The 26860-nt window shown below is 48.9% G+C and overlaps 1 protein-coding gene across 1 annotated transcript in view; it reads left to right on the top strand.

Annotated features, from left to right (window-relative positions):
• The first annotated feature begins 8882 nt into the window (after window positions 1-8882).
• Window positions 8883-26860, top strand: part of FAM83C (family with sequence similarity 83 member C) — a 35954-nt gene continuing 17976 nt past the window's right edge. Inside the window, exons 1-2 of the mRNA XM_073310047.1 lie at window positions 8883-10117; window positions 26456-26623. Coding sequence (XP_073166148.1) covers window positions 9566-10117; window positions 26456-26623 — 720 coding nt within the window. The 5' untranslated portion in view covers window positions 8883-9565. The remainder of the gene's footprint in view (window positions 10118-26455; window positions 26624-26860) is intronic.

The following is a 26860-nucleotide window of genomic DNA, read 5'->3' as shown; positions in this document are numbered from 1 at the left end:
TAGATGAGTCATCTTTAATGTGTGATCCCTCTAACATGCCACAAATGTTCTTATTTCTGGTGTAAGTCTGATGTCTTCTGTAGCTGCCCTGGACTGTGGATGTTCCTGCTCCTAGTGCCAACTTTTCTAGGCAATTTGCATCAGTGTTAGACATCACCTTTCCTGTCAGTGACAAATGGGATCCAGAACATGATCTCCGAAACACAGGCAAATGCTTCTTAGCCTTTGTTTAGGGAGCAACTACGAGTGAGTTTTTCTGTGTGTGTGTGTGTGTGTGTGTGTGTGTGTGTTCACATAGATATATAAAGTAATTTTGTTAGTTTTTTCAAAAGCAAACTTCCTCAGTTTAAGTTGTTATAAAATGAGTCATGTAAAGAAACCTTATATGTGTGAGGTATATCCCACTTCTGTAAAAACATTACAAACCAAACAACTTTCTCTCAGTTTATTTAAGATGCTTTTGTTGCAAGCTGAGCTAAGGAGAGAAACCTCTTATGTGTGAAGTATTATGCAGTATGTGTGAGATAATAACACCTTGTAATTCATTACAGCTGTGTTGTATTTACGTAAAAGAAGGCTTAGCCGTGTAGGAATTTGCTGATTAATTTATTTTTAATGGGAGTGAAGTATACCAAGTACCAAAATAAACTTTACTGTGTGTATCTTACTGCTCCTGGAATAGATGGAAAAATTAATGGTAGATATTTTGGCTCAAAACTACCTACATTAATTCATAAACAAAATAGTCATTTAAACTTTAACCCCTTTCCTGCTATGTCATTTAAACCTTGACTCATGCTTTAGTACCTGTTGTGTCTCCCAGGCCACGAAAACACAGGACTAAAAGCATGGCACTACTCATGCCATAGGAACCTAGTGGACACAGGAATGGGGCCACAGACCTTGCCATACCACAGATATGCAAGACCTATAGACCAGAGTCCATCATGCCTTTTATGCAGTGGGACTGCAGGTGTGGGATCACATTCCGTCTGATACTGTGAATATGTGGAGTCCACAGGACCCTTACCTTAGCCCTTCCCACCATAGGAATGGAGAGTCTACAGAGACCATGGTGCCTTCCAGGCCACAGGTATGGGAGTGCCACAGATTCATTTGGGAGCATACATGTGTGTACCTTCCAAGGATATGGGAACTGGAAGATTGGCGGCCATGACAGCTTCCCTGGTTCAAGAAATGCCCCCGTATGTTCTGTCACTGCAGAGTGAGCCAACAGTGAGGATGTATAGGTGAGGAAAGGAGTGGATGGAGCAGATAAGATTAGGCAGATAGGACAGATACATAATCATATAAATTACGAGCACTATCGGAACTAAAGAGAACGCACAAGGGCTGGAACTGGGCAGGGGAGGAACTTGTCTTTCCAGCCCTGGATTCTCTGCGGATAAAGGATGTGGAGTGGCTTTTTCTTTGAGCATAGGAGATCCCTTAACCTCCCTTATTCTCAGATGTATAAGCTCCAATAGGACACACACACACACCATATTTGCAATATATCTTTGCATCCAGGCTCACCAGAAAGAGCGTTGTTATGATGGAAGATGCCACCTCCATTATGAACATAGATGGACAAGTGCATGGAACAGTTTCTCAAAAAAAATAAAACCTCTGTCTCTTCTATTAAAGGACTCAGCTCTCATAGATCTGACAAGCATGCAGAGCAAAAAGCTCCATGCACTCATGAGCTTGCTGTGACCTTCCACCCAATTCCCCAAAGGTTCTGCTGCTTCAGCCTGGGCCAGGTGTAGTTTTCCCTTTTGGCTTCTCATCAGCACCCAGAGTTTTCTCTGAGCTCATGCTCAGAGTGATCACAACCTTCAGGAAGGAAGGAGTCTGAAGACCTGCACATCAAGGCCCCTCATTCTCGTTCACTTAAGCTGTAACTGTCCTCAAAGTGCATGGTTTCATTCCAAGTGGAAGAGTAAATGCTCTTGTTCTTTCCCGGGACCTAATCCACTTGAGACCGTAATTCTGAACCAGCCAGAGGCTACTTGTCCTTCCTGCAGACATACTCCCTTGTTGTGAGGAGCCCTTGAGAGTCCTCGTGTTTGCATGGGTTGGCTCTGCATCTGGTGAGCATTGTGGCCGTGATGAGCAGCAGCCAGTGAACTGTCCTGCCACTGAGATTGCTCCAGCTCCTCCAGAGTCCAGGTATGTTAGCACTGCAAAGCGCATCTTTCCCCCTGTTCTCCAAGGCTGTTGGGGAGGGGCGGGCTAGGATGTCTATATTTATGGGCAATCCTTCCTTTATGGTCTCGTTTTAAATTTGAGACAGGCACCCAGAGCACTGAATGGGTGCCTATTGTTGTGTATTAAGTTTTGAGTAACTAACTCGGCTTCTTTTTCAAATGCATGCTCATGTTGATTCCATTGTAGGTGTGTGCGTGCCCACGTGCGCGGTTGTCGGAGATTTTTGCCTTCATGGTATCTGTAGGGCTGGCTGTGGTGCCCACTGGAGTGCTGCACTCAAGACGCGGAAAATCAGGCGCTGCCAGCCCTACGCCCTCTCGGTGCCTTCTTACCGCCCGTGGTGGTCAGTCAGAGCACCTGTCCCTTGCTTCGCAAGCGGCCAGCAGTTCCTTTTTCTGTCTCAGCCTTGTGCTTCCAGTTGTAAATAGTTCTGTCGTTTGTTAGTAGTTAAGTAGCTGTAAAGTGTTCAGTTAGTTAGGGTCCCAGAGGGGACTTTGCCCGGGCAGGGCATGCCCAGTTCTCCAGGTTTTAAGCCCTGCTCCACGTGTAACAGGCCCGCTCACTACAGCCCACGTGTGTCTGTGACTGTTGAGCCACATGGCCGCGTGCATGTACGAGGTCAGCCATGCCCAACTTTATCTGAGGCCTCTGCAAACGTGGCTGGCCTCTGTTTACGTTTCCAGCAGGTACCCCCTAGACTGAGCGGTCACAATGCCGAGCCATGTCGTACTGTCGCTGGACTGGTGTCAGGATCCCAAGTTGGTGCTCTGGGGAGTTCCTTTCGTGTCCCTGTCTCCATCGCTCACCCTGGTCTCAGGCGCTTCAGATCTGGCAGGTGTAGCCCACGCTGGCTACACCTCGACTCAGCCCTCCCCATCAATGTCAGGGAGATCAGGGCGGTTCCTCTGGCCTGCCAGGCTTTTTTGACCCACTTGCAGGGCAAGGTGGTGCAGGTCCTGATGGATAATACCGCCGCAATGTATTACATCAACAGACGGAGTGGACGCCAGGTCTTTGTCCCCTTTGTCGAGAAGCACTCAGCCTCTGGGACTTTTGCTTGAGGAACGCCATTCACCTGGTGGCTGCCCACCTGCCGGGGACCAAGAACATCTTGGCGGATCACCTCAGCAGAACCTTCTCGTCTCGCCACAAATGGTCACTCCATCCAGAGGTAGTCAGCCTGATCTTCTGCAAGTTGGGGAATCCCCAGGTGGACCTGTTCATGTCGAGGCAGAATAAGAAATGCCATGTGTTGCGGATGATACTAAACTGGGAGGAGTGGTAGATACGCTGGAGGGGAGGGATAGGATACAGAAAGACCTAGACAAATTGGAGGATTGGGCCAAAAGAAATCTGATGAGGTTCAATAAGGATAAGTGCAGGGTCCTGCACTTAGGACGGAAGAACCCAATGCACAGCTACAGACTAGGGACCGAATGGCTAGGCAGCAGTTCTGCGGAAAAGGACCTAGGGGTGACAGTGGACGAGAAGCTGGATATGAGTCAGCAGTGTGCCCTTGTTGCCAAGAAGGCCAATGGCATTTTGGGATGTATAAGTAGGGGCATAGCGAGCAGATCGAGGGACGTGATCGTTCCCCTCTATTCGACATTGGTGAGGCCTCATCTGGAGTACTGTGTCCAGTTTTGGGCCCCACACTACAAGAAGGATGTGGATAAATTGGAGAGAGTCCAGCGAAGGGCAACAAAAATGATTAGGGGTCTGGAACACATGAGTTATGAGGAGAGGCTGAGGGAGCTGGGATTGTTTAGCCTGCAGAAGAGAAGAATGAGGGGGGATTTGATAGCTGCTTTCAGCTACCTGAAAGGGGGTTCCAAAGAGGATGGCTCTAGACTGTTCTCAATGGTAGCAGATGACAGAACGAGGAGTAATGGTCTCAAGTTGCAGTGGGGGAGGTTTAGATTGGATATTAGGAAAAACTTTTTCACTAAGAGGGTGGTGAAACACTGGAATGCGTTACCTAGGGAGGTGGTAGAATCTCCTTCCTTAGAGGTTTTTAAGGTCAGGCTTGACAAAGCCCTGGCTGGGATGATTTAACTGGGAATTGGTCCTGCTTTGAGCAGGGGGTTGGACTAGATGACCTTCTGGGGTCCCTTCCAACCCTGATATTCTATGATTCTGCTCTCTGCAGGGCAGGAACCAGGGCTCCCTGTTGGATGCCTTCCTGATTTCGTGGTCGGGAGTGCTGATGTACGCCTTCCCCCTGGTGCCCTTGATCCACAGGGTTCTCCTGAGGTGAAGCAAGACAAGGCCATGGTCATCCTTGTGGCCCCAATGTGGCCTTGTCAGCACTGGTTCAGCATCCTGCTGAGTCAGTTGGCAGCCTCCTCCCTGCAGCTGCCTCTTCGGCTGGATCTGGTGTCCCAGAACCACGGCAATCTGCTGCACCCGAACCTGGCGCCACTGTACTTGACAGCCTGGGTGCTGCGTGGAGAGGAACGACGGGGTTCCAACAGTGTCCAGCAAGTCCTGCTGGGCAACTGGAAGCCTTCCACCCAAGCTACCTATGTGGCAAAGTGGAAGCGATTTACATGTTGGGCCTCGGATCCTCACATCCAGGCAGAAGAGGCCCCACTGCAAGACATCCTGGACTATTTGCTGCACCTTAAGCTCCAGGACCTGTCGCTGTCTTCAGTCAAGGTGCATCTGGCAGCCATTTCGGTGTTCCATCCTCCATTTCAAGGCAGGTCGGTCTTCTTCCACCCTATTACGGAATGATTTCTGAAAGGCCTGGAGCACCTTTACCCATATGTCCAGGATCTGGTATCCCCTTGGGACCTGAATTTTGTGTTGTCACAGCTCATGGGTCCCCCCTTCAAACCCCTAGCTTCCTGCTCCCTCCTGCTTCTCTCCTGGAAGGTCTCCCTCCTAGTCGCCATAACTTTGGCCTGTGGAATGTCCGAAATCAGAGTGGAAGCATCTGAACCACCTTACATGGCCTTCTATAAGGACAAGGTTCAGCTGCATCCGCACCCGGCCTTTCAGCCCAAGGTCATCTCCCAGTTCCATAATGGTCAAGATATATACTTGCCGGTCCTTCGTCCTAAGCCCCGCGTGACAGATGAGGAACACAGGTTGCATGTCCTGGACATCAGACGGGCCCTGGCCTTCTACATAGACAGAACAAAGCCGTTCTGTACGTTGACACAGTTGTTCGCTGCGGGTCGCAGACAGGATGATAGGTTGCCCTGTCTCTGCCCAAAGAATATTATTGTGGATCACAGCCTGTATCCGCTACTATTATGAGCTAGCAAAGGTGCCCCCGCCGCCGATAGTGAGGGCTCACTCAACTAGGGCGCAGGTGTCCTCAGCAGCCTTCCTCAAATATAGTTCAGAAATATTTATTGAACACTTCTGCCTTTTCTGCTTTATTATTGATAATTATACCATTTCCATCTAGTAGTGGACCAATACCACTGTCAGGATTTTTTTGTTCCTAATGTATTAAAAAAATTCCTCCTTACTGTCCCTAACTCTGCTGGCCACAGATTTCTTCTTGTTTCCCTTTGATTCTCTTATCAATTTTCTATAATTATTAACTTCTCATTTATATTAATTACTATCAACTGCCCCTTTCTTCCCAGCATCCTGTGATAGAAGGGTTGCCCGAAGTGGAAGAGTGTGCGGTGTGCATACTGTCATCCGCAACAGGTACGAGTACCAAGTATGTCTGGGCCAGCTGGGGGCTACCAAGATGACTTTGCCCTTGTCGGTTCATATTTTGTGTATAAACCTTGAGAACAGGGGGATCAGAGGAAACACTTTTAGCAGAGGTGCATCCCATTTGAGAAGGAAGGCATCTCCCAGGGATTGGGACCTCAGCCCTGCTCTCGAACAGAATTGCCAGCATTTGCTGTTCTGGGATGTCGTGAAGAGGTCAATGGATGGGTGACCCCAGTGTTTGAATATGTTCTGTAGGACTGTACAGTTTAGTTCCCACTCGTGATTCTGAGAAAATTCTCTGCTCAGCGTATTGTAGTGTTTTGACAACCTGGGAGGTACGAGGCTGATATGCTGACACTGTGCCAGATACACCAGTTCCATAGTTTCATGGGTTTGGTGCATAGGGAGTGTGACCTGACCCTTCCCTGCCGGTTCATATAAAACATGCAGGCAATGTTGTCCGTCCTTACCCGTAGAGTCTTGTTCCTGATCAAGGGCAGGAAGAGCAAGCACTGGTTGTGAACCGCGCACAGTTCCAGGAGATTTATGTGTAACAGTGTCTTGGAGGGAGACCACCTGCCCTGAATTGTGTGGTGCTGTACATGGACTCCGCAGCCTATCAAGGAGGCATCAGTTGTAAGAATCATTGAAGGTGGAGTCTGTGTAAAAGGGACTCCCACACACACACATTGTTGGGTTGTATCCATTGGTGTAGAGAGTCTTTGACTGTGTGGCATTGCAAAGTGTCTGTTTAGGCTGTGTTTGTGTGGTATGTAGGCCATATGGCCTAATAGTTGGAGGTAGGTGTCATCCGGCGTGCCTGGGGCAACCCTCCCTGAAAATGCCATGGTCAGGGCAGGCTGCCAAAAGGAGAGCAGATACTCCCAGGACTGGTGGGTAACACTTAAGTTAAACTTCCCAACCAGTCACAAAGGCAGCGATGATGGGAGAGTCACCACCGGGAACAGGCACACCGGCTGGCAGAGCTACTCCCTGTGACGGCCAGCAGGAGGTGTCACCTGTAGTGAGGGAACCTCATGAGAGCCAGATACTGGGAGACTTGTGTCACCACAGCCTTTTCCATGATCTGAGCCTGCACTGGAAGGCTAGATGCAGGCTGAACACTGCTGGCATCAAGCCAGAGCTTTCTGAGCAATGGCCATGCAACATCTTGCCAGAAAGGGCCAAGAAGGTGTGTCATAAATATAAAGGGAAGGGTAAACACCTTTAAAATCCCTCCTGGCCAGAGGAAAAACCCTTTCACCTGTAAAGGGTTAAGAAGCTAGGATAACCTCGCTGGCACCTGACCAAAATGACCAATGAGGAGACAAGATACTTTCAAAGCTGGGGGGGCGGGGAGAGAGAAACAAAAGTTCTCTTGTCTGTGTGAGGCTTTTGCCAGGGACAGAACAGGAACGGAGTCTTAGAACTTACTAAATAATCTAGCCGGATATGCGTTAGATTCTGTTTCGTTTAAATGGCTGAGAAAATAAGCTGTGCTGAATGGAATGGATATTCCTGTTTTTGTGTCTTTTTGTAACTTAAGGTTTTGCCTAGAGGGATTCTCTATGTTTTGAATCTGATTACCCTGTAAGGTATTTACCATCTTGATTTACAGAGGTGATTCTTTTACTTTTTTCTTCAATTAAAATTCTTCTTTTAAGAACCTGATTGCTTTTTCATAGTTCTTAAGATCCAAGGGTTTGGGTCTGTGGTCACCTATGCAAATTGGTGAGGATTTTTATCAAGCCTACCCCAGGAAAGGGGTTGTAGGGTTTGGGGAGGATTTTGGGGGGAAAGACGTTCCCAAGAGGGCTCTTTCCAGGTTATATATCTGTTAGACGCTTGGTGGTGGCAGGAATAAAATCCAAGGGAAAAAGGAAAATAGTTTGTACCTTGGGGAATTTTTAACCTAAGCTGGTAAAAATAAGCTTAGGGGGTTTTCATGCAGGTCCCCACATCTGTACCCTAGAGTTCAGAGTGGGGAAGGAACCTTGACAATCTTCATTAACAGAAACCATGCACACCCCCACCCTGAAAGCAAATCCATTGGAAGTAAAGTAATTTTCTCTGATAATGACTGGGAGGAGAATCATAGTTCTCAGCACTTCAGAACCTGTGCACCTGCCGCCCATCAGTGAGTATAATGCAGCCTCATGACTCATCTTAAAAGTGTAGTTATATTAAAACTTGCCTGAAATGACATGGCCTGATTCTCAGGAGTGCTGACCCCGTCAGTCCCTAGTGACCGTGATGGCCATTGAGTTTGGAAATGTTGGCCTTTGCCACCCTGGGTCTCAGGTTCCTTTTCTGGGAAATGGGATAATAATACTGCTGTCACCCTTGACATCTATGGACGAAAAATGTTACATACGGTCTGTGCTACCGGCTGCTATGATGATGATGATGATGACCCAATGTGCATGTGCAAATTGGGGGGTTGGCTACACACTAGCCATGCACAGCTCAAATCTCAGCTGTTTGCATTCAGTTCTGGCAGAGCACATGCAAGCAGTTGTGCAATCGAGCATGCACCTACTTGCTGAAAATCAGCTCCCCTGTGTAGAGCTTTTCTTCCTGAAATCGTACAGACCAGTAACACATACCATTCAGCACCAGAGAAGGGGTGCAAAGTACAAAGTGACAGCTCCAGATGTGTCACCCTGTATTAAAGGCTCCCTAATAGCACGGGCAGACTGGGCTCAACACAGCACTGAAAATACCCATAACGTGCATAGTGATGCTGTTCTAGCACTGTATGAGAAACGGACATTCTCAGACATCTTGGCTTCTGTGCCCCTAAGATGTGTATTCGGGGGAAAAACCAAGAAAATGCATGTCAGCTCCTACGGGGCTGATGGCAGAAAAGGCTGGTCTGAGACTGGTGCTTCAGGCAGACAACGTGATCGTGAGCAAGTGGCTGTCTCCTCTGTGTTTGCTGCCTGGCTGGCTATCATTAATTGCTTGTGATATTTGCATTTGTTTTATAATTACCACTGAGAAACATGTTTGGTTTGGAACAAGATTCAACATCTGCATTCCACTCTGAGCACAGGACCTGACCCGGCAGGTTGCACCCTGGCTGGCAGACAAGCTGAGGTGAGAGCAGAAATCTGCCTGGGTGTCAGTACGTGAGGCCTATTAATTCTTGAATCTATCTGGAAGCGACAAGCCAGACACTGAGAATCACAACGGCAGCCAACAAAACTGAGAGCAAGAATTGCTGAAAACTACCTCTTCCCCCGGAGTGGAGGGATATTCAGCAGTAACTGACAACTAATGCAGACTCAGGTAGGGTTGCCAACACTGTATTTCAAAAATAAGGGGCTGTTCTCTTAGCACCCCTCCCGATATTATTATTAATAAACAGGACTCACCTACATTCGCCTGGGGTATTTCTTGCTGCTTTTTTCAGCACTCAGCAACTCCCGAACTTGTTGTGCAGAGATGAAGAAATAAGGGACGTCCCTTCTCCTAAGGACCTGTTGGCAGCCCTAGAGAGGAAGCAACAAGGTGCACTGAGCTCTCAAGTCCCACAGCCCCAGGGGAACCCGTTGTGAAAGAGCTGAAGAAAATCAGAGAGAGACAGAGTGTTGGAAGGGTGGGCCAGAGACAGCTGCTGAAGAACACAACAGGCAGAACCTCCGGAGGGTTAGCAGCAGCAGCTCTCATCATGTTCAGCCACCATGTTCAGGCCGGGTCCCAGCTCCAGAGGGGCTCTGGGGACAGTCCTGGGGTGTCTGGACCGCTGCGGAGTCGGTTGGAGAAGCTGAAGAAGCTGTGGTGGAGGAAGCCCATCCCCCTGGTGCTGCAGCACAGTGAGACAGCCAGGCTGGCTATGGATGCCTTTCTGGAGCAGGGGGAGCCTGGCTATCTGCAAGCCATTGCCGAGGAACAGGAGCTGCCATTTCTCTCCCCCCTAGACATGGACTACATGAGCCAGCACAGAAGCCAGAGTATCCCGGAGCCTAATGCAAGGAAGGGGCATGAGACCGAGCCCAAAGAGGGAGACACTGAGGACAGGGCCTCCCTTTTCTCTGAACTAAGCTCTGGTACCTACTTCCCACTCATGTCTGACATGCAGCCTCCAAAGCTGGAACTGGGCTGGCCAGTGGGGCCACTTGCCACATGGTATGGCCAAACTCAAGCCACTGTGTATTTCCAGAGAAACAAGGCCAACAGCATCAAGGATTTACTCCGGTGCCTGATCAGCAGGGCAAAAACGGTACGTACAGAACTCACCCCATTACATAGAGCGTCTTGCACCATGGGATGAATGCAGGCACCCAGGATGGGGCACAGCTGTAGGGGACTCTCAGTCCTGTCTGCTGTCCTCATGAGCCTGGCAATGTCTGGGCAGCTGGAGTGCTGTGACTGCTGCATATGCCGCCCAACTCCATAGCCACCTGTGCCCCTCACCTAGCCCAGTTTAGATTCCTTCCTGCTTTCTCCAGCCATATTCTTAGGCTCTGAGTCTTTTAGGGTAGAAACTGTCTATGTATTGTGTGTGTGCAGAGTGCCTAGCACCATGGGGTCTGATCCATGGGTGCAGGGTCAGGGCTTGTCCATCCGCTGGGGGTGGGGATGGGGGTTGGGTTAGGGTTTGTCCATCCCAGGGGCGGGGAGAGTGGGGGGTTGGGCCAGGGCTTGTCCATCCCGCGGGCAGGAGGGCATAAGAATGAGGGCCTATACCTGGGCTAGGATCAGCTAGGTAACCATGGCTGAAACCCCTAATCAGCCAGATTGCCCAGTTGGCTGAGAGGCATTTCCAGGACTACTAGTAAGCCCAGCAGTAGCACTTGGCCAGTGGCTGCTCAACGCTTATACCCACAGCTGTGATTGTTCCTGTGTCTCTTTGTTCCCAGCCTTGCTCGAGCCCTGTTTCTGCCCAGCTCCAGCCCACTCCAGCTCTGCTCTCCTGCTCAGTTTCTGACTCCTGGTTCCTTACCCTGGCCTTGACCCTCAGCTCTGGCTCCTGTAGCTTGACTCTGGCTCCAGCCACTAGGCCTGACTGTCCCTTGTCCCAGTCTGTGACACTGAGTAGCCCAACCAAAAAGAAGATAAAGAAGGGAAGTGGGAGTGGGTCAGTTACTGGAGTGGATCCCACTAAAGCCAGCATCTCTCTGTCAGAGAAAGTGGGTGTCATACAAAACCTACAGTGGCAGGTAGACACCTTGCAGGCGCAGAATGCTACACTGCAGGCATGTAGCATCATCTGTAACTTCCTCCTTACGAACCTAAAATTCCCCTGATAGACAAGTTTGATGGTGACCTCAGCCAGTTCCATAGTTTTATGGACCAGTGCCGGCTCCTATTCCTGCTGCACCTGCCGTCCTGCCCCACCTTCTCCACTGACCGCTCTCGGGTGAGACGTATCACTAGCCTGCTTACTGCAGAGGTGTTGGCTTGGGCCTCCCCGCTCCTGGAAAAATCTAGCCCTTTCCTGAACCAATCTGAGGACTTTGTTCAAGCCCCGGCAGTAATTTTTGCTGACCTGAGCCATAGGCATGCGGCCACACTCCAAACCCTGTGGCAGGGACACCAGCCAGTTGCTACTTACGCCCTGGAGCTATGGTGTCTGATAGCCGACGCTGTACGGAAAGAGGCTGTGCGCAGCTACCGTTTCCGGCTCAGCCTCAAAGGTGAGATCAAACGTAAACTGGCGTGACTAGAGCCACCGGCTGATCTGGATGCCCTGATCAAGCTTGTTATGAAAACATCCATGCCCCGGGTCTCCTCCTGAGAAAACAGACCACAGGGAGGTGCCCTTGAAGGGTGTGGTAAAGTCAGGAATGACAGCCCACAACTGGGCTTGGAATCAACTAGCTTGCTGCAGCTGAAACCCCTAATTGAGCAGATTGCCTGAGAGGCGTTGCCGAGACTACTCTTAAGCCTGGGAGTAGCACTTGGCCAGTGGCTGCTTGACAATTCCATCAATACACTTCTGGCCACCCGGTCACAGTGCAATCAGACCACAGATCCCTTGAGACCATCTTGGAGCATCAGCATAGGAGCCAGCAAACAGCTGAAAATAAGGAGAGTTCTGCTTTTGGTTTGGTGTTTGTATGGGGTTTTTTGTTTTTTTTTTGTTTTTGTTGTTTTTTCCTCAGTAGGAGTTTAGGCGGGAAGGCTATGACAGAGACAGAGGCAGCAGTGGCATGGAAGAGACAGAGAAGATGACCGGATGTGGAGGTTGCAGGTTGTAAATTATTCTGGAGAAGGTACCTGAAAAGAACTTGGTTTGTATGAAGTGCTGCCTGATAAAGCTGATGGAAGAGAAGATCTGAGGTTCTGAGATGCAGGCGGAAACTGTGGTTGAGTTTTGAAGGGGATTTGAGCAGATGATGGAGGGAAGGCAAGAGGAGGCTGAAGGGAAAAGTCAGGACTCACAGATGAAAGCTGGACTGAAGAACTCTGAGGGGAAACTGCTGGGTGAGGAAAGTGGCCAGGGGAAGCATGTGACTATGAGAATCAGGCAGAGGAAAAGACCAGCCAGTGAAGGAGAAATAGAGCTCAGGAACAGGTTTGATAAGTTGGAAAATGAAGAAGGGGCTCAGCAGTCAGTGAATGAAGATGGGAGGGCCAGGAAGAAGAGAAGAGCAGCTAGTCCTATAAGAAGAGGGGAAGAGTCAATGGAGATACCAAAAGTTCAGAGGAGGATACAGGATGACTCTCAGAAGATTGCAAGGCAGAACAAGAGACAATAAGACTTGCAGCCAGAGAGAACAGGAAGAAGGCCAGAGAATTGCACCAACACCAGGAAGAGGCTGGTCTATGTGATTAGTAACTCCCTACTAAGAAGAAAAGATAGGCCTGAGCTGATCTGGAGAACAGAAGGGGGTGCTGTCTGCTGGGAGCTAAGGTACAGGATCATAGAATCATAGAATATTAGGGTTGGAAGGGACCTCAGGAGGTCATCTAGTCCAACCCCCTGCTCAAAGCAGGACCAATCCCCAATTAAATCATCCCAGCCAGGGCTTTGTCAAGCCTGACCTTAAAAACTTCTAAGGAAGGAGATTCTACCACCTCCCTAGGTAACGCATTCTAGGGTTTCACCACCCTCCTAGTGAAAAAGTTTTTCCTAATATCCAACCTAAACCTCCCCCACTGCAACTTGAGACCATTACTCCTTGTCCTGTCCTCTTCTACCACTGAGAATAGTCTAGAACCATCCTCTCTGGAACCACCTCTCAGGTAGTTGAAAGCAGCTATCAAATCCCCCCTCATTCTTCTCTTTTGCAGACTAAACAATCCCAGTTCCCTCAGCCTCTCCTTATAAGTCATGTGTTCCAGACCCCTAATCATTTTTGTTGCCCTCCGCTGGACTCTCTCCAATTTATCCACATCCTTCTTGCAGTGTGGGGCCCAAAACTGGACACAGTACTCCAGATGAGGCCTCACTAATGTCGAATAGAGGGCAACGATCACGTCCCTCGATCTGCTCGCTATGCCCCTACTTATACATCCCAAAATGTCATTGGCTTTCTTGGCAACAAGGGCACACTGCTGACTCATATCCAGCTTCTCGTCCACTGTCACCCCTAGGTCCTTTTCCGCAGAACTGCTGCCTAGCCATTCGGTCCCTAGTCTGTAGCGGTGCATTGGGTTCTTTCGTCCTAAGTGCAGGACCCTGCACTTATCCTTATTGAACCTCATCAGATTTCTTTTGGCCCAATCCTCCAATTTGTCTAAGTCCCTCTGTATCCTATCCCTCCCCTCCAGCGTATCTACCACTCCTCCTAGTTTAGTATCATCTGCAAATTTGCTGAGAGTGCAATCCACACCATCCTCCAGATCATTTATGAAGATATTGAACAAAACCGGCCCCAGGACCGACCCCTGGGGCACTCCACTTGACACCGGCTGCCAACTAGACATGGAGCCATTAAGCTAGACATTAACTAGACATTAACTAGCCATTAACTAGCCATTAAGCGCGACAATCTAGCCAACTTTCTACCCACCTTATAGTGCATTCATCCAGCCCATACTTCTTTAACTTGCTGGCAAGAATACTGTGGGAGACCGTGTCAAAAGCTTTGCTAAAGTCAAGAAACAATACATCCACTGCTTTCCCTTCATCCACAGAACCAGTAATCTCATCATAGAAGGCGATTAGATTAGTCAGGCATGACCTTCCCTTGGTGAATCCATGCTGACTGTTCCTGATCACTTTCCTCTCATGTAAGTGCTTCAGGATTGATTCTTTGAGGATCTGCTCCATGATTTTTCCAGGGACTGAGGTGATGCTGACTGGCCTGTAGTTCCCAGGATGCTCCTTCTTCCCTTTTTTAAAGATTGGCACTACATTAGCCTTTTTCCAGTCATCTGGGACTTCCCCCGTTCGCCATGAGTTTTCAAAGATAATGGCCAATGGCTCTGCAATCACAGCCGCCAATTCCTTCAGCACTCTCGGATGCAACTCGTCCGGCCCCATGGACTTGTGCACGTCCAGCTTTTCTAAATAGTCCCTAACCACCTCTATCTCCACAGAGGGCTGGCCATCTCTTCCCCATTTTGTGATGCCCAGCGCAGCAGTCTGGGAGCTGACCTTGTTAGTGAAAACAGAGGCAAAAAAAGCATTGAGTACATTAGCTTTTTCCACATCCTCTGTCACTAGGTTGCCTCCCTCATTCAGTAAGGGGCCCACACATTCCTTGGCTTTCTTCTTGTTGCCAACATACCTGAAGAAACCCTTCTTGTTACTTTTAACATCTCTGGCTAGCTGCAGCTCCAGGTGCGATTTGGCCCTCCTGATTTCATTCCTACATGCCCGAGCAATATTTTTATACTCTTCCCTGGTCATATGTCCAACCTTCCACTTCTTGTAAGCTTCTTTTTTTATGTTTAAGATCCACTAGGATTTCACCGTTAAGCCAAGCTGGTCGCCTGCCATATTTATATTCTTTCGACTCATCGGGATAGTTTGGCCCTGTAACCTCAACAGGGATTCCTTGAAATACAGCATGTGAACCTGAGGCTGAAGAGGGTCCTAATGGAAGCATCCACTCTGATGGCAAGACAAGATTATGATGAGCAACAGATGGCTCAGTCAATGGTGCTATAAGGAGGGCTTTGGGATGTTCAACCACTGGGAGGCAATTCATGGACAGAGGATGTTCTCGTGAGATGGAATCCATCAGAGTAGGGAGGGAAATAGCCTTCTGGGATGGAGGCTGGCACAACTGATCAAAAGAGCTTTAAACTAGGAACTTGGGGGAGACGGGTGGGCAATGCTCATGTAATCTCTATGCCTGATTCTAACACTGAATGGGAGGAAAATCAAGAAAGAAAGAATACAGGAGTGGGTAGGAGAATGGACATTAAGAGGAAAGATAGTGCCAATGCCAATGAAGCTAACAATCAGGTAGGCAATACTGGCAGTAGAATGACCGTACCCAATCGTGTGAGGAATCTGGGCGATGCCAAGCAGCATAGGTGCTGGAACTGGGGGTGCTGCCACACCCCCTTACCTTGAAGTGGTTTCCATTATATTCTGAGTTTATAGTTTGGTTCAGTGGCTCTCAGCACCACCACTATACAAATTGTTCCGGTACCCTTGCCGAGCAGAAACAACTGTTATGTGTGTGCAACAATGCCAGGAGCCTGGGTAACAAAATGGAGGAACTAGAACTACTGGTGCAGGAAGTGAAAGGGAAGGGTTGCAGACCAAGCTGGATAAACAAGCATCTCAAACAGGTGATTAAGAGAAAGCAGAAAGCCTAAAAAGAATGGAAGATGGGAAGGATCCGCAAGGAAAGCTACCTCTTGGAGTTTGGAAAGCATAGGGATAAAGTGGAGAACTGCCAAAAGCCAAGCACAGTTGAACCTTGCAAAGGGAATTAAAACCAATAGTAAAAGGTTCTATAGCCATATAAATAAAAAGAAAACAAGGAAAGAAGAAGTGGGACTGCTAAGCACTGAGGATGGGGTGAAGATTAAAGATGGCCCAACACCTAGACAAATACTGTGCCTCAGTTTTTAGTGAGGGTAATGAAGAGCTTTGGAGCAGTGGCAGGGTGGCTAATGGGAACGAGGATATGGAAGTAGAAATTACAACACCCAAGGCAGAAGTCAAACTCAAAAGTCAAACTGGAAGTCAAACTGGAAGGTTGGACATATGACCAGGGAAGAGTATAAAAATATTGCTCGGGCATGTAGGAATGTTATCAGGAGGGCCAAATCGCACCTGGAGCTGCAGCTAGCCAGAGATGTTAAGAGTAACAAGAAGGGTTTCTTCAGGTATGTTGGCAACAAGAAGAAAGCCAAGGAATGTGTGGGCCCCTTACTGAATGAGGGAGGCAACCTAGTGACAGAGGATGTGGAAAAAGCTAATGTACTCAATGCTTTTTTTGCCTCTGTTTTCACTAACAAGGTCAGCTCCCAGACTGCTGCGCTGGGCATCACAAAATGCGGAAGAGATGGCCAGCCCTCTGTGGAGATAGAGGTGGTTAGGGACTATTTAGAAAAGCTGGACGTGCACAAGTCCATGGAGCCGGACGAGTTGCATCCGAGAGTGCTGAAGGAATTGGTGGCTGTGATTGCAGAGCCATTGGCCATTATCTTTGAAAACTCGTGGCGAACCGGGGAAGTCCCGGATGACTGGAAAAAGGCTAATGTAGTGCCAATCTTTAAAAAAGGGAAGAAGGAGCATCCTGGGAACTACAGGCCAGTCAGCCTCACTTCAGTCCCTGGAAAAATCATGGAGCAGGTCCTCAAAGAATCAATCCTGAAGCACATGCATGAGAGGAAAGTGATCAGGAACAGCCAGCATGGATTCACCAAGGGAAGGTCATGCCTGACTAATCTAATCGCCTTTTATGATGAGATTACTGGTTCTGTGGATGAAGGGAAAGCAGTGGATGTATTGTTTCTTGACTTTAGCAAAGCTTTTGACACGGTCTCCCACAGTATTCTTGTCAGCAAGTTAAGGAAGTATGGGCTGGATGAATGCACTACAAGGTGGGTAGAAAGCTGGCTAGATTGTCGGGCTCAACGGGTAGTGATCAATGGCTCCATATCTAGTTGGCAGCCGGTATCAAGTGGAATACCCCAAGGGTCGGTCCTGGGGCCAGTTTTGTTCAATATCTTCATAAATGATCTGGAGGATGGTGTGGATTGCACTCTCAGCAAATTTGCGGATGATACTAAACTGGGAGGAGTGGTAGATACGCTGGAGGGGAGGGATAGGATACAGAAAGACCTAGACAAATTGGAGGATTGGGCCAAAAGAAATCTGATGAGGTTCAATAAGGATAAGTGCAGGGTCCTGCACTTAGGACGGAAGAACCCAATGCACAGCTACAGACTAGGGACCGAATGGCTAGGCAGCAGTTCTGCGGAAAAGGACCTAGGGGTGACAGTGGACGAGAAGCTGGATATGAGTCAGCAGTGTGCCCTTGTTGCCAAGAAGGCCAATGGCATTTTGGGATGTATAAGTAGGGGCATAGCGAGCAGATCGAGGGACGTGATCGTCCCCTCTATTCGACATTGGTGAGGCCTCATCTGGAGTACTGTGTCCAGTTTTGGGCCCCACACTTCAAGAAGGATGTGGATAAATTGGAGAGAGTCCAGCGAAGGGCAACAAAAATGATTAGGGGACTGGAACACATGAGTTATGAGGAGAGGCTGAGGGAGCTGGGATTGTTTAGCCTGCAGAAGAGAAGAATGAGGGGGGATTTGATAGCTGCTTTCAACTACCTGAAAGGGGGTTCCAAAGAGGATGGCTCTAGACTGTTCTCAATGGTAGCAGATGACAGAACGAGGAGTAATGGTCTCAAGTTGCAGTGGGGGAGGTTTAGATTGGATATTAGGAAAAACTTTTTCACTAAGAGGGTGGTGAAACACTGGAATGCGTTACCTAGGGAGGTGGTAGAATCTCCTTCCTTAGAGGTTTTTAAGGTCAGGCTTGACAAAGCCCTGGCTGGGATGATTTAACTGGGAATTGGTCCTGCTTTGAGCAGGGGGTTGGACTAGATGACCTTCTGGGGTCCCTTCCAACCCTGATATTCTATGATTCTATGATTCAAACCGCTTAATGGGACTAAATCAGGGGGCCCAGAGGATCTCCATCCCAGAATATTAAAGGAACTGGCACATGAAATTGCCAGTCCAATAGCAAGGAATTTTAATGAATCTGTAAACTCAGGGGTCATGCCCTATGGCTGGGGAATTGCTAATATAGTACCTATTTTTAAGAAAGGGAAAAAAGTGACCCAGGAAACTACAGGTCTGTTAATTTGGCCTCAATTGTATGCAAAGTCTTGGAAGAAACTTTGAAAGAGAAAGTCGTTAAGGACATAGAGGTAAACGGTAATTGGGATAAAACACAACATTGTTTTACAAAAGGTAGATCATGCCAGACCAACCGGATCTCCTTCTTTGAGAAGATAACTGATATTTTAGACAAAGGAAATGCAGCATATCTAATCTACCTGGATTTCAGTAAGGCATTTGATACAGTTCCACATGGTAAATTATTAGTTAAATTGGAGAAGATGGGATTAATATGAGGTTTGGAAGGTGGATAGGAACTGGTTAAACGGGAGAGTACAATGGGTCATACTGAAAGGTGAACTGTCAGGCTGGAGGGAGGTTACTAGTGGAGTTTCTTCGGAATCAGTCTTGGGACCAATCTTATTTCACATTTTTATTACTGACTTTGGCACAAACAGTGGGAGAGGGCTAATAAAGTTTGCGGATGACACAAAGTTGGCAGGTATTGCCAATATGGAGGAGGACCGGAATATCATACAAGATCTGGATGACCTTGAAAACTAGTAATAGAAATGGGATGAAATTTTTGCTATAAACTGGGGACTTATCAGTTGGAAGGGAAGAGGAAGAGAAAGAGCTGGGTATATTGGTTGATCACAGGATGACTGTGAGCTGCCAATCTGATGAAGCTGTGAAGAAGGCTAATGCAGTCCCAGGATGCATCAGGCAAGGTATTTCCAGTAGAGACAGGGAAGTGTAGTACAAGGCACTGGTGAGAACTCCTCTGGAACAGCGTGTGCAATTCTGGTCTCCCATGTTTTAAGGAAGATGAATTCAAACTGGAACAGGTGCAGAGAAGAGCTACTAGGATGATCCGAGGAATGGAAAACCTACCTAATGAGACGAGACTCAAAGAGCTTGGCTTGTTTAGCCTGACCAAAAGAAGGCTGAGGGAGATATGATTGCTCTCTATAAATATATCAGAGGGATAAATACCAGGAAAGGAGAGGAGTTATTTAAGAGCCAATGTGGACACAAGAACAAATGGAGATAAACTGGCCATCAACAAGTTTAGGCTTGAAATTAGATGAAGTTTTCTAACCATCAGAAGAGTGAAGTCTTCCAGGGGAGCAGTGGGGTCAAAAAACCTAACTGGTTTTAAGACTGAGCTTGATAAATTTATGGGAGGGGGTGGGATGATGGGACTGCCTAGCATGGCATGTTGCTGATCTGAAACTGCTAGCCTCAAACATCTCTAGTGGCCAATGATGGGACACTAGATAGGAAGGGCTCTGAGTTACTACAGAGAATTCTTTCCCAGGGGTCTGGCTGGTGGGTCTTGCCCACATGCTCAGAGTCCAACTGATCACCATATTTGGGGTTGGGAAGGAATTTTCCCCAGATCAGATTGGCAGAGACCCTGGGGGTTTTCACCTTCCGCTGCAGCCTGGGGCATGGGTCACTTGCAGGTTTAAACTAGTGTAAATGGTGGATTCTCTGTAACTTGAAGTCTTTAAACCATGATTTGAGGACTTCAGTAACTCAGCCAGAGGTTAGGGGGTCTATTACAGGAGTAGGTGAGTGAGGTTCTGTGGCCTGCGATTTGCAGGAGGTTAGACTACATTATCATCATGGTCCCTTCTGACCTTAAAGTCTGAGAATTTAACCTCTGAGGCCAGGACAAGAAGCAATGGACTTAAATTGCAGCAAGGGCGGTTTAGATTGGACATTAGTAAAAACTTCCTGTCAGGGTGGTTAAGCACTGGAATAAATTGCCTAGGGAGGTTGTGGAATCTCCATCATTGTAGATGTTTAAGAACAGATTAAACAAACTCCTCTCAGGGATGGTCCAGATAATACTTAGTCCTGCCATGAGTGCTGGGGATTGGACTAAAACACCTTTTGAGATCCCTTCCAGTTCTATGATTCTGTGAGTCTATGGCAACCCCCCTTCTGAGTGCTCCAGACGATTACAACACATGTCGATGCACTCCAGTGCTACCAGGCGGAGATCAGATACTGTCCAGGTCAATTACTGGAGTCAGCTGACTCCTGAGCAGGGCAAATATACCCAGTATCAGTGAGGTGGGGAAAGGGGATCAGGACTTTGTGCAGCATGTTAATGGATTTAGTCTTCCAGTTTCAACAGTGAAGCTGATGGAAATCTAAGAGGCTACCGAAAAGGCCATCCAGCTACAGGCAGTCAAGAGAGCAGTACTAGCAAAGTGGCCAGAAGACAAAAGCCAAGTATTGGTAGGAGCAGAACCATATTTTCAAATTAAAGACAAGCTGAGTGTGCAGGATGGAATCATATTTTGAGGACAGAGAGCTGTTGTTCCTGCCTCATTACACGTGATGTTGTGCAAAAAATACATGCCTTAGACATGGGCATTGACAGTTCGAGAATGTGTTTACTGGCTGGGAATGAATATACAACTCACATCCTTGATAGAAGGGTGTGACACCTGCCAGTCATGTTATAACCACCAGCAGAAAGAGACTATTACCACATGAGCTGCCCATCCAACCATGGGAAAAGGTAAGTGGGGACTTACCTTCAGTGACAAACAATACTTGATTATAATGGACTACTGTTCACATTTTTGGGAGGCTGAATCAAGAAGCCAGTCAGTGACTGGAAAACTGAAGGTCGGCTTTGTGAGATACGGCTTACTGGACCCTGTATTCACAGACAATGGATATCGCTTTGCCTCAGAAGAATTCAAGGGATTGCTGATCTCCAGGCAGTCCTCAGACCAGAGCACCACACAGCAGCTCACAAGTGCCAGCAGGACTGTGGGCTGGTGGGCCCTAGCTCACTGTAGACACTGCCCACAAAGCCCCCAGTTGGAGGAGATATCCAGCCCCTCCAAATGGCCCAGACTCGCTATTCAAGCCAGGAGACACAGGAAGTTGTCCAAGCAACTAGATGTATTCCTGGCTGGCTGCTACAGCTGACGCTGCCTTTTCACGTGAATCTTCAGCCCTGTCTTGTTCCTGATTCCTACCTTCTTATCCCGTTCCTGGTTCCTGCCCTCCTGCTTTGTTTCAGATCCCTGCTTCTATTCCCCGCCCTTGGCTACTGACTCTGGTGATGACCTTGGGCTTGACTCCCATCTCTGTCTCCATTGCTGACCTCCAGTTCCCCACCCCTGCTCTGATCACTAAGCGTGGCTACCTCTGTTCTGACCATGAGGTCTGACTGCCTATGGCCCAGTCTATGACAGGAATTTGAATGAAAATGGGAGTTTGACCACCACCTCTTCCCCAGCATACCCACAGAGTAAGGATAAGGTGGAGTCACCTGTGAAAACAGCTAAAAGACTGCTACATAAGAATGTTTCTCCTAATTAGATCCCTTGTTAGCATTTTTGGAACAGTGAAATACCCCAACACAGGGCTGCCAAAACAGTGCAATGTGGGCTCTGGTGGGGCAAAGGACCAAAACCCTGCTTCCAGTGAGGGGAGACCCACTGAAGCCAAAAGGCTGGAGATATCACCGAGAACAGATGGCCAACAATTGAAGAAAGCAGGCCCTAGAGTACAAACAGGTCAGCCAAGGACCTACCAGCCCTGGATCCAGCCTTAGAGAGACACCAGAGGAGTGGACCAAAGGAGTCATGAGGGGTACAGTGGCACCCAGGGCATATGGGGTGACTACGCAAGGGACAAGTGAGCCAAAGGAACAGGAGGCATTTACAAGCCAGCAGACTCAGCACCCAGAGAGAGTGTACCAAGATCATCACAGAAAGAAGGGACAGAACCATCCAGAGGCCAGCCCCACAGGGAGGGAAGAGACTTCACAGAGACAGGTGACAGGGAGACAGAGAGGTTGCACCCACTATGGTCGCTTGTTGTGGAGAACAAACCATCTCAAAGACTGGACCAGCTGAGTCTGTGGTAAAGATGAGAATGCAACTCGGCTATGTGCTAGCAGCATTGGGCCAAAGAGACACAGGGTTGGGGTCTGGGTATCAATTCTTTGTTTTTAATGTTTATATTAAAATGTTTGTGAAATAGGGAAGATGTATCATGATCAGTGAAACTGGAGTCAGAGGGCCAGTGTTCCCTGGAAGGGACTATTATTGACGAGACAAGGGAACAGGGAAGGTGAGGAGTTGGGCTGGAAGCAACTCAGCCACATGGGCAGAGCAATACATGGGGTTTCATAAAGTTCTACTTAACCTGCATTCAGCTTCACTCTTTGTGAATTAACAGGTGTGGGAGTGGGATTAGGACCTGTCCAGACTATTACAGGGGGTGCAGGGTTAGTTCTTGTCTTGCCCAGCGGAGGTGAGAGATGTGAAGGCCCAGAGGACTGTAGTGTTTTGGCTATGGAGGATGGAACAGTGACTGGGTATCATTTTACTCTTTGCACACAGAGTCAGAGAGACATCAGCGGAGATGGATTCTGGGAGACCATGGAATAACGAGGCAGTTGCTTCAGCCAATATGGACGCGGACTTAAGCTTGGCTTTTCCATGCTGACTGAAGGACTTGCCAATACTGTATTCCAGCTGACTAACACATGCTACCCTGTGTTGCTGTAGATACTAGCTGCATTGCTCCCTGAAGTCCCTAACAAGAGTCTGAAGTCAGTAGAGCCATAGAGAGAAACAGGGTGCTGGAGCCCAAAGGCCTACTCTGAGAATCATGGGGTTGTTTGGTTTAGTCTTGAAAAAACTAAGCCCAGGGCCTGGTGAATAACAGAGATTGTCTAGAGACTGGACCATCACCCCCCACAAGCTATGACAGCAGGACGTGCACCCCTTGATGTGGCTTCCCATTAGGGCTGGCCAGTGGTGAGCTGGAGCCGGTTCGCACTGGTTCGCTAGAACTGGTCGTTAAAAGGGCTTCTAAATTCAACTGGCCAAAAGGGGCGCCTTAGGCATCAACTCCGTGGGTGCTCCAGGGCTGGAGCACCCATGGGGAAAATTTGGTGGGTGCAGAGCACCCACTGGCAGCTCTCCGCCCCATGCCCGGCCCCAGCTCACCTACGCTCTGCCTCCGCCTCCTTCCCTGAACGCGCTGCCCCGCTCTGCTTCTCTGCCCCCCGAGTTTCCCGTGAATCAGCTGTTCACGTGGGAATCCTGGGAGGGCTGAGAAGCAAGCGGCAGTTTCGTGCTCAGGCCCAGGGAGGCGGAGCGGAGGTAAGCTAGGGCGGGGCGGGGAGGGGCGTGAGGAGGGCCACCCACGCAGCAGCAGGTAACCCGGGGGGTGCAGGGGAACTGCTCCCCGCCCCAGCTCGCCTCTGCCTCTGCCTCCCTGGGCCTGAGGGCAAAGGTGCCACTTGCTTTTCAGCCCCTCCCAGGCTTCCCACGTGAACAGCTGATTCGTGGGAAGCCGGGGCGGAGAAGCAGAGCGGGGCAGCACGTTCAGGGGAGGAGGCGGAGCGGAGGTGAGGTGAGCTGGGGCTGGGTGCGGGGCAGGGAGCTGCTGGTGGGTGCTCTGTACCCACCAAATTTTCCCCGTGGGTGCTCCGGGGCTGGAGCACCCACGGAGTCGGTGCCTAAGGTGCCACTTTTGATGTGATCGGGGGGGAGTGACCACTCCCCGCCAGCTACAGCTACCCCACCCCTAGGAGCCAGAGGGACCTACCGGATGCTTCCTGGGAGCTGCACCAGGTAAGCAATGCCAGGACTCCCCACCTCACCCCCCGGCAGGTCCCTCTGGCTCTTAGGGTCAGGGTGGGCACCCACTATGGTGGCCCACGAGACTCTCCTGCCCGGTTCTGGGGGCAGTCAGGGGAGAGGGGAGGGGGATGGATGGGGCAGGGGTCCCAGGGGGAGGGGCGTCAAGGAACGTGGGGGGTTGGATGGGGCAGGGGTGGGCCACAACCCCCTCACGGGGTGAGGAGGGAACCGGTTGTTAAGATTTTGGCAGCTCATCACTGGGGCTGGCCAGAAAGCAAGAATATCTGGTCTGTGAAAAGTGTGAAGATGTCCGCCACAATGTGTAATGAAACCAAGGCCTTTAGAAATGTTCATGAAAAATCAGCCTATGAGCCCAGAGTAGACAATAGCCTGGCAGTCAGGGCACTCATGTAATATGTGAGAGATGCAGGTTCAAGCCCTGCTCCAAATCAGGCAGAGCAGGGGTTTGCACTCCCACACGAGTGTTACCTGACTATTCTGTGCTTTGTCAGACAGTTATGCACCAACATGTCCATGGGGGAAGTTGACCCTGTCAGTCAGTGGTTGGGTTTTTTTTGCTCTGAAGCTGGAGGGTTTATATACTTTTATCCTATATAATGTACCTGCAGATATCTTTATTACCTAGATCAGCAGTTCTCAAACTTTAACAACCCGAGGACACCCATTTTGATTTAAAAATTTTCAGGAACCCCCCAAGGCCCCCCGCTCAGCCCCTGTCCCACCCTCTTCCCCGAGGCCATGCCCCCGCTCACTCAATCTCCCCTCCTCCTGTCGCTCGCTCTCCCCCACCCTCACTCACTTTCACTAGGCTGGGGCAGGGGTTTGCGGTGCATGAGGGGGTGAGCGGGTTGGGCTCTGGGCTAGGAGTTTGGGTGTGGGAGGTAATGTGGGCTCTGGGAGGGACTTTGGGTGCTGGATGGAACTCAGGGCTGGGGTAGGGGGTTGGGGTGCGGGAGAGGACAGGGGGGGGGGGCGCTTACCTTGGGCAGCTCCCAAAATCGACCAGCAAATACTTCTGACAGTGGCTCCTAGGAGTGGGGGGCCAGAGGGTCTCCACACGCTGCTCCTGCCCCCAGAGCTCCCATTGGCTGCAGTTCCCAGCCAATGGAAGCTGCAGAGTCGGCACTTGGGCCGGGAGCAACACACAGAGACCCCCTGCTCCCCGGGCTGCAGCGACATGCTGGCCACATCTGGGAGCAGTGAGGAGCCAGGATCCCCGCTCCTCCCCCTCCCTCCCAGCACCTCCTTCGTGCCGGGGAACAGCTGTTCCCGAGTGTGAAGGAGGCACTGGGAGGGAGGAAGGGAGGGGGAAGGAGTTGATCAGTGGTGTCCATGGACCCCCCTGGAGTACCCTCGGGGACCCCCAGTTCATCTAGGTCAGTTTGAGAAACACTGACTGGATGAATGTCCCGTCCTTTTCTGAATCTTGCTAAGCTCTTGGCCTCATGATATCTTGTGGCAATGAGTTTCACAGGCTAGTTCTGCATTGCGTAAAAAGTATTTCCTTTTATCATTCTTAAATATTGTGCTTTTCAATTTCATTGAGTTATCCCCTTTCTCTGTGTTAAATAGCAGTTCTCAATTCACCTTCTCCAAGTCGTCTAACATTCCCTCTTATCTGTCTGCTTCCTAATCTAAACATTCCCAGTCTTTTCAATCTTTCTCTCTTTCCCAAACCTTCCATCATTCTTTGCTCACCTCTGAACCGTTCTGTCTGCTACGTACTTTCTGAGATGGGGTGACCAGAATGCACATACTAACACAGGGATGGGTGTGCCATTCATTTATAGAATGGCATGATATTTCCCATATTATTTTTTATCCAATTCCTTATGCACCCTAATGTTTTATTTCTTTTTTGGCTGCCAAGGCATACTGAGCTGAGCTCTTCATGGAATGAGGTCTTTTTCTGGTGGGTTACAGTTAATTTAGAACCCTACAATATGTCGGAGCAATTCAAATGGTTCTTTTTACTGTTATTACTGTATACTTATCCACAGTATTTTCATCTGCTGCCATGCTATCCATTCCCCTACCTTGGTTAGGTCCCTCTGAATTTTCTCACAGTTTTTCTAGCCAAACTATGCTGCAGTCCTAAGTATACTGTGGGGATGAGCATGGTAATGCTGCCACCTTGCTGCTCCCTCTTGCTGATACCAAGTCCAGGTTCTTTATTATGAATTGAAAGACAGTCAAGGCTTGGCAACAGCCTGCAGCCCTGTGTGAGGCCCTCAACATCCTGCCTCCAGGTGGATAGAGAGAAGTGCTAGGACCTGTCCCCCTGGCACTCCACTATTTAGTACTTTAGTACTCCAAGGGTACCTCTATCCTAGAAACATTAGCATGGCACAGCTGCAGTGCTGTAGTGTAGATGCTTACTACAGCAATGGAAGGAGTTTTTCCATCATTGTAATAATCCACCTCTCCAAGAGGTGGTAGCTAGATCTATGGAAGAATTCTTCTGTCAACCTAGCGCTGTTTACACTAGGACTTACATGGTTTAATTACCTGAGTGATGTAGCTAGGTCAACTTAACTTTCCAGTGTACATCAGCCCTGAGTCCTTATATTTTATGGCATTCAGGTCTCTGAGGTGTTGCTTCCTCCCCTTTTCGGCTGGGAAGTTACCTACCACAGCCGTGTCCATCTTGGAATGCTCCTTCAGTTGGGCCTTCTTGTTTGTTTTCTGGCTAGGTGATCGCGGTCGTCATGGATCTCTTCACAGACATGGAGATACTCTGTGACCTGATGGAAGCTTCAAGCAGGCGACGTGTCCCTGTTTACCTGATCCTTGATGAGAAGTACTTAAAGTATTTTATAGAGATGTGCAGTAAAATGGCTCTTAACAAGGACCATTTCCCAGTAAGTTTGCAGCATTCCTTTAGGTGGTGTACAAAGTTAATGCAATTGGTATGTATGACAGAATATACCCCTGTGTTCACACACCCTATTGTAATAATGTTTGTACAAGGTATGCCTTGTGAGGTGTCATTTAAAAACTCATAATATGTTGATCAATAATATCAAGGCAAAATGCACATAGCAGCATTATATGTGGAGTTATAATCATAAGCTGACTAAAAATATGTTTTCCAGATA

This window comes from Lepidochelys kempii, chromosome 13, assembly GCF_965140265.1.
Source record: "Lepidochelys kempii isolate rLepKem1 chromosome 13, rLepKem1.hap2, whole genome shotgun sequence".
NCBI lineage: Eukaryota > Metazoa > Chordata > Testudines > Cheloniidae > Lepidochelys > Lepidochelys kempii.
The sequence above is the reverse complement of the archived record's forward strand: the minus strand, read 5'-3'. Positions and strand labels throughout refer to the sequence as shown.